Genomic DNA, 10,493 nt, shown 5'->3' on the forward strand with positions numbered 1-10,493 from the left:
GAAACTCGTATAGTGGAGTTAGAGCAGGCGGTAGTGGCTGATTTTTCTTCCCAGACTAAAGCCAAACTATTAAATTGTAAGCAACAACATTTACAATGGTTGCATAGAGGAGATCTTGGGTTGTCAAAAATCTTGAGTTAAATGGTTAATGGAGGGAGATTCTAATACAGCTTTTTTTCATGCTATGATGCGTACGAAGAAGAAGAATATTAAGGTGGAGAAAATGTGGCTGGAGAGTAGACAGATTTTGGCGTCTACTGAAGAGGTCCATAACGGTGCTGTATCTTTTTTTCAGGATTTACTTGCGACTGAGGAGGTGAGTTTTAATGAAGAAGCCCTTTCCCTGCTGGAGCCGGTGATTTCAGGAATGGAAAATGAAGCTTTAATTGCAAAGCCATCTATGGAAGAGGTAAAAGTAGCTCTTTGGTCTATCCCTTCGCATGGTAGCCAGGGTCCAGATGGGTTTCCGGCAAGTTTTTTTGTGCTTGCTTGGGATATAGTGAATATGGATATTCTGGAGGTGGCCATGGGTTTCTTTGAGGGTCAGCCTTTATCAACGTATTTTGGGGTAACAAATCTGGTGCTCATTCCGAAGGTAGATAACCTCGTGGGTTTCGAGCAATTTCGTCCGATTAGTCTGTGTTCGGTGATTTATAAAATATTGTCAAAGGTGATGGTTTTACGTATGGCGTCGTTGCTGGAAAAAATTATTTCTCAGGAGCAATCGGCGTTTATTAGGGGGAGAAGTATTTTTGATAATATTTCGATTGCTCAGGAGTTGGTACAAGGGATGAATCGGAAAAATAGAGGAGGAAGTGTTGTTTTAAAAATTGATATGGCTAAAACATATGATAGGGTGAATTGGCGGTTTTTATTGGAGGTTCTGAAGAGGTTGGGTTTCTAGGATAAATGGAGGAGCATGATTTTCAATTGTATTTCTTCACCGTATTTTTCAGTTATGTTGAATGGGTGCTCTAGGGGTTTTTTCAAGAACTCACGGGGTCTTCGTCAAGGTGATATGCTATCTTCGTATTTGTTTATTTTGTCAGAGGAAGTTCTCTCGCGCATGTTAAATAGAGAGGTTAACTTGGGAAAAATCAAGCCTTTTAATTCTTGTGGGGGATCCATAATTAGTCATTTACTCTATACGGATGATTTATTGATTTTTTCGAATGAAGGAAAAGCCTCAATCCGATCCGAAGGACCTCGGAGGTAATTCATTCTTATGAAACTATGTCGGGTCAGAAGGTTAGTGCCCATAAATCTTCTGTATTTTTCTCGTCTAATATTCCGGTAAGTAGAAGAATGGATATTAAGAGGCTTTCGGGATTTGAGGAATGGGGTTGGTCGTGTACTTATCTGGGGATTCCTTTACATGTGGGGAGAATAAGAATTAGGATGTTTGATCCTTTGCTTGCTAAGGTTCAGAAAAAATTAGCGGGTTGGAAAGGGAAGCTGCTCTCCTTTAGTGGGAAAATTGTTTTAATTAAGCATGTGTTGGGTAGCTTGCCGATTCATATGCTTTCAGTTTTGAATTTGCCCAAAGGGGTTTTGTCTTCTTTGAAAGGGATTTTTTCTAATTTTTTATGGGGTTCAGCGGTTGAGAATAAAAAAAGAAAGTGGATTTCGTGGAGGGAGATTTGTTTGCCAATAGAAGAAGGGGGGCTTGGGATTCAGGACTTATCCGAAGTGCAGACTTCCTTGCTTATGAAGTTTGCTTGGAAAATTCTCCAAGGGGGTTCGTTATGGGCGAATTTTTTCTCGGCCAAATATGTGGGGGATAAACATATTTTTTCGATTATGAATCTGGGGAAAGGATCTCGTTTCTAGAAGGGGATTATGTGAGTAATGCCATTGGTATTGAAGAATTCCATATGGATTATTTGTGAAGGACATGCTAACTTCTGGTTTGATAATTGGCGAGGGACTGGGAGTTTGGCAGATAACGGATTGGTGATTGGAGATCCAGGTTTACAACTTCATCATCTTTGTTCGGATACTGGATGGGATATTGAGAAGTTGAGGGAGCTGGTTCCAGAACAGCTGGTACAACAAATCATCATCTCAGGAATCAGATTGAAAGAAGGTAAGGATCTATGTGTGTGGGAGCCATCGGTTGATGGTAATTTTTCTACTAAGTCTGCATGGCAGTTGGTGCGAAGAAGAGGCCCTTTGTGCTCCTGGCATCGATGGCTATAGCAGGTTGAAGTTCCTAAGAGAATGGTTTGTTGCTGGTGGAGGGCAAAACTCAAGGCGTTACCTGTGGATGAGGCTATCAGGAATCTGGGTATCCCGCTGGTGTCAAAATGCGGGTGTTGTACAGAACCGAAGGAGGAATCGTTGGATCACGTCCTGTGCAAGGGGGAGGGTCGGAAAAAATATGGAATTATTTTGCTTTGATTTGTGATATTCGGTTGCCACGACAGATAACTTGGGAGGGGATGATGAATATTTGGTGGAGGCGAGCTGCATTATCCTCACAGGTTGGTTAGGTCCATGGTGTGTTACCTATTATTATTTCTTGGGCTCTTTGGAGGGCGAGATGTGCTTCGCGTATGGAGGGTGTAAATTTTGATTGCAAGGTGGTTGTGAGATTGGTAAAGTTGAACTTAAGGGATATTTCAAAGGGGTTGCGAAGTTTTAAAAAGGGGGCAGTGAATGAGTCTTTAATACTGCAGGAGCTTAATTGCCCAATCCTTCCGACACATGATAGAGTTCCAAAATTTATAATGTGGGTTCCGTCGGAGGTGGGATGTATGAAACTTAATGTAGATGGTGGTTCTTGTGGTAATCCAGATAGATCTGGAGGGGGTATTATTCGGGATGATAGGGGAAAGGTAATAGCGGGGTTTGCTCATTTTTATGGCCAAGCGACAAACAATATTGCGGAGTGTCAAGCCCTTCTTGATGGACTTCGGTTGTGTCATTCAATTGGTTTGAGAAACGTATTGGTGGAATCTGATTCAAATGTGGTGTTGGGATGGCTAGCTTCCGGGATATGCAAATATTGGTTTCTTTGGGATTTTTGGGAGGAAATCCAATCTCTTGTTCATGTGCTAAATGTTCGGTCTCGGCATATTTTTAAAGAGGCTAATATGGCTGCAGATTTTTTGGCTAAAGAAGGATCGATGGAGAGAGTGATTTTTTAGGTGAGGACTTGGTACGAGGGAGACTTAGGGGGATTGTGTGTCTTGATTTGTTGGGGATTCCATATATTCGTGGATGAGGGATGAGTTTTTTTGTGGTTTGCTCTTGTTTCCATGGTATTCCTCCACCATAAGTGAGGGTTTTTATTAATAAAATTTGGAAAGGTGTCACTCATGAACAGGTGACCTTCGTCTCTTTTCTTTTAAAAAAAAAAATCTAAGTAAGGAAACAATCTACAGCAGCCTAGTGTCTAACAAAATGGTCTCCTATACATATATACATATTTACTGCCATATATTTATCGGTGACAAATTTATCCCGGGAGTAACAATTTTTGGTCAGTTACTATATAAGGCTATGTCGTATCAATCCCCTCATGATTTTCCAAGGAAGTGCATTTGGAGGAGCAAAATGCCTCTCAAGGTTGCTTTTTTTGGTTTGGCTAGCTTCCGGGATAGTGTATATGGAGATACCACAATGAACAGTAAACATTATGGAGATAGAGGATGTGCAAAAGGAATGGAGAATCTGTGGATCACAGACTTCTAATTGCGAAGTGGCAAAGATTCTATGGAGCAAGAGTTTTAGTAGGATTGGTCTTGCTTGGGAGACGCCTAGGAGGGTGGTGGATCTTCTGGCTTGCTGGAGAGGAATTCAAGATAATCACCAAATTGCTGTCGTTTGGAAGATGGTTCTTCTATGTCTTATGTGGTGTATTTGGCTTGAGAGAAACGGCCGTTGTTTTGAGGATAGAGAACGCTCATTGGGAGGGGTTAGAGATTTTTTCTTCCATATGTTATTACTTTGGGCATCGGCTATATTGGATGGGACCTTTTTTTCAAGATTTCTTTGTTGCTTTCTCTAGTTCTTAGCTTGTAATTAGGTGTTTTCTCTTGTATACTCCCTATGTACTTGAGCTATGCCTAATTACGTGATTTTAACAAATTTCTTTTTTCCGGAAAAAAATTTTTTTTTTTGAATTTCATGATCTTCTTTTCCTCTATTTAATTTGGGGTTTTTATTTGCTTGTTTAAATTTGCAGTTTCTAGTTGTGTGTGTGTATATCTACAACCCCCCCCCCCCAAAAAAAAAAGAAGATTGCTCCTGATCAGTTCACAACCTCATAATATATTGTATTTTATTGTCTCAATGTCCGAACAGGAAATTTATAGAATAAAACTTCCAGGACCACCTTTCTTAGGTGAGGGAAAGCCCGAAAATCAGAATCATGCGATTATATTTACACGGGGTGAAGGCTTGCAGACAATAGACATGAACCAGGTGATGACTGACGATTGTCAAATCTAAGTAGACATCATATTTATCTTTATTGGCATATTTCTGTTGGTTAAAATGTCTATATTTCTAGGATAACTACATGGAAGAAGCATTAAAAATGAGAAATTTGCTTCAAGAATTTCTTAAAAAGCACGATGGTGTGAGGTACCCTACAATCCTTGGGCTTAGGGAACATATATTTACTGGAAGGTAGGCACCTGAATTTTGTTATTTGATACATTCTGTTTTTCATTGCAATCAATGTAATGATATTAATGTTACCGATCAAAAAAACACAGTATTAATGTTTTGCTAACCATTATATTTCAATTTCGTGTAGTGTTTCTTCTCTTGCTTGGTTCATGTCAAATCAGGAAACCAGTTTTGTGACAATTGGGCAAAGACTGTTGGCCAACCCTCTGAAGTAAGTTATCATTGTCTTGTTCCTAGTCCCATAAAAAAGTAGAAGTGAAAAAACAGGGTGAAAACTCTATTCCAGCTGATTGATGACAGTTTGGAATGTAAATCTAATGGGCTACTTTTTTTCTTTTTTTTTTGGGGTTGCATTGCTTTATATGTAAATTCTGTAGAGCACCTTTGGTTAATATTCTATCTCCAGTTTTAAGTGATGAAAAAGGAAAAAAAGAAATTTCTATGAACATATGGGGGTATGGCATGCAGGCAGTTTTAATGACAGCCAGCAAATCATCACGGTAGAAATTCAGTTGAGATTGAGGGTTCATGGATAATGCTCAAATGTCAATTTTTTTTCATTTTTAATATCTCTTATGAAATGCAGTTGACATTTTATGAAAATGCATGCAAGGGAAATTAGTAAATAATGTTAAACTTATTGATTGAGCTGTATCAAATGCCTTTTTGTGAAAGAAAATAATTCATTTTGGGATGGAAGGCCCAGGGGGTTCTGGTTGATTTATTGCTGCTAAAGATTCAACCTTACCACTTAAATGGTTTACTCAGCCATAAAATGTTCCTACCGCTCTAGGAACTGGATAGACCCTTGCAAACAGGCACTGATGTTAAACTGGACATTTATCATCACTAAGTGTTAGTTGTGTTCTTGCGGCATATGATTTTTAGCAAGTGTTTGGAATACATAGTTTTGCAACTGCTCAGAATAAAGCATCCTTGGGGCGCTTTTTTCTGACTAAATATTGCGAGTAGATGATCACGAGATTGGTTATGTTGATGCATGGAACTCGGAAAAGAAATACAGTCAGTTTTGTTTTTCGTCCATCTAGTCTACAAGTGCACTTTGCATGCTTCTGTCGCAGATCCAGAAATTTATTTTTGGGGGCTCAAACTAGTATTATAATAATTAAATATTTTTCATATATTATTTCATAATTTGAGAACAAAAAGTGTTATCCATATACTCATCAATTTAGGATATATAAAGCACACGTATAGAATAAAAGGCCACAGTTAATAGATAAGGGTTTTTTCTCTTTAACCCCCCAAAAAACCTGATATGTTTAGCATTAACAAGGAAAAATGCTACTTATATCAAAAAGGAAGAATGCTAAAGGGAACTCGAGGGGAAATGGATAGAAGTCATATGCAGAAAATAGAAGATAGAAGAGAACAAGGAAAAGTTGAAGGGGGCTTGAGGAATAGCTATGAGTTTATATATATATATATATATATAGCTTTTTTTATCTTAAAAATTTTTTAGGGACAAACTTCCAAATATTTTAGAAAATATAATCAAATATTTATAATATTTAGGGTTAGGTTGAATTTTAATAGAAACCCAAACATCTATTTTTAAACTTTCAAGAAAATATGATTATGTTAGGTTTTTGGATAGTAAAGGCGGATGCTTTAATTTGTTTATTTTTTGGGGACCGGGGGTCAATGTTTGGTACAGCCGGTATTTGGGCCGGTACGAAACGTATTGAGGACCTATACCGGCCCAGCGGCTGGTACGGAAAATTTCTGCCTACCGGCCGGTACGGTACGAAATTGAAAACCATGCCAGGGGTGCCTGCCCACCTGCCTACCTTAGATATGTCTTTCAGCTGTTTCTTTACATAATCTTATGTCTTAGAGATATCATAAACTAATTCTCATTGTTTTGTATATCTAGGGTCCGATTCCACTATGGTCATCCCGATGTGTTTGATAGGATCTTTCACCTTACTAGAGGGGGTGTCAGTAAAGCATCCAAGGTTATTAACTTGAGTGAAGACATTTTTGCTGGTATGCTGATATAGAAGTTTTCACACCCTTATTTTTGTTTGCCTTTGTGCATCATGCTGGCTTTATCCGGTAATTTTTATTATGGCTCCACGCACAGGTTTCAATTCTACCCTTCGTGAAGGCAATATTACCCATCATGAGTACATACAAGTTGGGAAGGGGAGGGATGTGGGCCTCTACCAGATCTCTATGTTTGAGGCAAAGATAGCTAATGGCAATGGAGAGCAGACATTGAGTAGGGATATGTACCGCCTTGGACACCGTTTTGACTTTTTCCGAATGTTATCAGCTTATTTCACCACAGTTGGTTTCTACTTCAGTACTCTTGTATGTACATAATTTAACTAGCTACTATTTCCATATTTTGAAATATTATGTATGTAGCCATAGACTGATCATTCTCTCATTTTCTTCTGGCAGATCACTGTGCTCACAGTATATGTGTTCCTTTATGGCCGCCTTTATCTTGTCCTCAGTGGGCTTGAAGAAGGTCTGATTACTCAACCAGCAATTCGAGTCAATAAACCTCTTGAAGTGGCTCTTGCTTCTCAATCTTTTGTTCAAATTGGATTTTTGATGGCCTTGCCCATGTTGATGGAAATTGGTTTGGAAAGGGGTTTTCGAACTGCATTGAGTGAGTTCATATTGATGCAATTACAACTGGCCCCTGTATTTTTCACATTTTCTCTTGGAACAAAAACCCATTACTATGGAAGGACATTACTTCATGGGGGTTCAAAGTATAGGCCTACTGGTCGAGGGTTTGTGGTGTTCCATGCCAAGTTTGCTGACAACTATAGACTCTACTCCCGTAGTCATTTTGTCAAGGGTATGGAGCTCCTGATCTTGCTTCTTGTGTACCAAATATTTGGTCATACTTATAGAAGTGCTGTTGCATATGTCTTGATCACTATATCTTTATGGTTTATGGTGGGCACCTGGCTTTTTGCTCCCTTTCTGTTCAACCCTTCTGGTTTTGAGTGGCAAAAGATTGTGGATGATTGGACTGATTGGAATAAGTGGATCAGCAACCGAGGCGGCATAGGTGTGCCACCAGAAAAAAGTTGGGAATCATGGTGGGAAGAAGAACAAGAGCATCTTCATCATTCTGGAATGCGTGGTATCGTAGCAGAGATATTGTTAGCTCTGCGATTCTTTATCTATCAGTATGGGCTTGTGTATCATTTGACAATTGCAAAAAAAACACAAAGTTTTCTGGTAAGGATCTTGTTCCTTGTTTTTAATTTTGTTTCTGGTGAAATATTAATGTCAAAATTTCTTATCAAAAGAATAAATATTAGTAGCAAAATCATATATTCTTTTTGCTGGGTCACAGGTCTATGGATTATCTTGGCTGGTGATCATTCTTATATTGTTTGTAATGAAGGTTAGTGTAAGGTTTTTCATATATTTACCTATCACATGTTCCATGGTGCCCAGCATGAAGATTGCTTCCTCTGAGCAGCAATCCATTTTCTTTCATTTATGCTTTAGCAATCTGATCAAAGGCTAGCACTGGGATTTTGTTTTATTGCATTTCAGGAGTGCGTTAAGTAAGAACTTAAATTTATTTGAACTGATTATTGGTGAGAGAATTTAGCAAGTGAAGACACACATACATAAATCCAATCTTTTATGAAGTGTTGGCAAGTAATTGATTTTGTGGACAAAAAAATATGTAAAGATTGGCTGCCCAATGCAGACCATTGGACATTCTTTTCGTTGTTTTTTAATTGCACAGTCCAACATAATATACTTCAGCATTACTCTTTGTAAGCTTTTTATTTTTTAAAGTTCCGTTGCATGTTTGAAGAGGTTTTTATGTGAATTGCTGCTTCTTGAAAAGTTTTGACGTATTTTTTTTCTTTCGGCAGACTGTCTCAGTTGGGCGGCGAAAGTTCAGTGCAAGTTTCCAACTTGTGTTCCGGCTAATCAAAGGAATGATATTCCTGACTTTTGTCTCTATTCTAGTCACTTTGATTGCCCTCCCACATCTGACATTACAAGACATCATCGTTTGCATTCTTGCCTTCATGCCAACTGGTTGGGGGCTGCTTCTGGTATGCTAATGTTTCTGTTCTCACCTGTACTTCATTTTGCAGTTATATTTTGTTTGAGTAAGCAAGTGTATTGCATGCCGGTGGCTTTTGATCATGCTAGCACGGAGCACCAAACCCTGTTCTCAACTTTGAGAGCCGGGGTTCGTTCCCCCTCCACTATTGTGACAAAAAAAATTTAAAAAAAAAAAGTCCCTTACAATGGATTATTCATCTTATCTTTTAAAATACATCACTAAAACCCACTTTTCTATTTTACATACTGACTTTTACAATATATCATACATTAGCTTATCTATTTTTTCTTTATATCATTTAAATATTATACTTTTTAATATATTTTATTCATTTCAAATAAAGTAAAAAGTAGAAGGTAAATAAAGAAATGAATAAAGAATAAAAAAAGTAGAGAGAGAAATGAATTAAATGTTTATACAAGTCTGAATAATGTTTCATAGATATAGAGATGGTACTGTAGCAAACTGGATATTAGTTATAAAATACATAATCCATTGGATGGACTATATTGAGCCATTTCCTTCAAATTTTACAAAAATATAGATTTTACATAACCCATTGGGAATGCTTAAGTCAGTGCGGAGAGTGTCCTCCACACCAGCCTGCAGATAAAATTTTTCAAAAAAGAAAAACAAGTGTTATTGCATGTCTCAAACTTGAAATCTGGGTTCTTCAATATCCAAAAAATAAACCTAGTATACATTGTAGCCTCCACCAGCAAAAGATTTGTGCTAATTGGGTGCTGCAATTTCTCTAACTCATGATGATCCGATAATTTTGAAAGACCAAATTTACATGTTTTGTTTTTTCTCCTTAATTGCACCAGATTGCGCAAGCTTGCAAGCCTCTTGTTCGGCGAGCTGGGTTTTGGGGATCAGTTAGGACGCTTGCTCGTGGTTATGAGATTGTTATGGGTTTGCTTCTGTTCTCTCCAGTTGCATTCCTGGCCTGGTTTCCCTTTGTTTCTGAATTCCAAACCCGTATGCTCTTTAACCAAGCATTTAGCAGAGGACTACAGATTTCTCGTATTCTTGGCGGCCACGGGAAGGATCGTGCATCACGGAACAAGGAGTAATCTTACTGACATCAAGACCATTGTTAATGCTTTTTCCTCGATCTCCCTTGATATGGCGTGCAAATGTTTATATTTTTCATTAGCTGTTTTGATTATGGAAGTAATTGGGCTGCATTACTGGAACTTTCTTTATTCCATTATAGTAAAGCCCTGCACCTCTTCCCTGAGTCTCATCCAAAGGCATTCAGCTGATATGATCTTTGGATTCTTGTTTGAACGATTTCTTGAGTAAAAATGAAAAAAAAACAAAAATACCACATTCTTATTTTTCTTATCCAATTGTGTGCCAGCCTTACATTCTTTTCCCCAATTCATTAATGTGAATAGAGAAAAACGAATTTTGTGGTTTTGATTACATGTCTCCTGGTCACCTTAGTAATACATTGGTGGTAAAATGTATTAGAAGTGTTCATCATCTTAACTATTATCCTATCATCTCTTGATATGTAGAATCAAATTATTAGAAAATTGTTTGTTATTTTTCACTTATTTATTAATAGTTGATGCCTCAGGCTCAGTGATAAAATGTTGGTAGTTAAAATGATGATGAATAGTATTCAAGTTCATGAGTGGAATCACATATAAAATGGAATCTTCAATAATTTTGATTTTTGCATTCTAATCTGAACCTGTCTTACATAATTTTTGACAAAATTAATGACAAGACTGCATCCTACTAAGATTAATCAAGTGTT

At 37.7% G+C, this 10,493-nt stretch overlaps 1 protein-coding gene across 3 annotated transcripts in view; it reads left to right on the forward strand.

Moving 5' to 3' along the window:
- LOC109001692 (callose synthase 3-like) overlaps positions 1 to 10,082 on the forward strand; it is a 43,841-nt gene extending 33,759 nt beyond the window's left edge. For all 3 annotated transcript variants that reach the window (XM_035685069.1, XM_018979076.2, XM_035685070.1), the window contains 9 exons: positions 4,309 to 4,428; positions 4,517 to 4,635; positions 4,766 to 4,849; positions 6,536 to 6,648; positions 6,746 to 6,975; positions 7,069 to 7,866; positions 7,985 to 8,035; positions 8,523 to 8,708; positions 9,550 to 10,082. In XM_035685069.1, coding sequence (XP_035540962.1) covers positions 4,309 to 4,428; positions 4,517 to 4,635; positions 4,766 to 4,849; positions 6,536 to 6,648; positions 6,746 to 6,975; positions 7,069 to 7,866; positions 7,985 to 8,035; positions 8,523 to 8,708; positions 9,550 to 9,798 — 1,950 coding nt within the window. In that variant the 3' untranslated portion in view covers positions 9,799 to 10,082. The remainder of the gene's footprint in view (positions 1 to 4,308; positions 4,429 to 4,516; positions 4,636 to 4,765; positions 4,850 to 6,535; positions 6,649 to 6,745; positions 6,976 to 7,068; positions 7,867 to 7,984; positions 8,036 to 8,522; positions 8,709 to 9,549) is intronic.
- Positions 10,083 to 10,493: the final 411 nt, after the last annotated feature.

This window comes from Juglans regia, chromosome 14 (assembly GCF_001411555.2).
Source record: "Juglans regia cultivar Chandler chromosome 14, Walnut 2.0, whole genome shotgun sequence".
Lineage (NCBI taxonomy): Eukaryota > Viridiplantae > Streptophyta > Magnoliopsida > Fagales > Juglandaceae > Juglans > Juglans regia.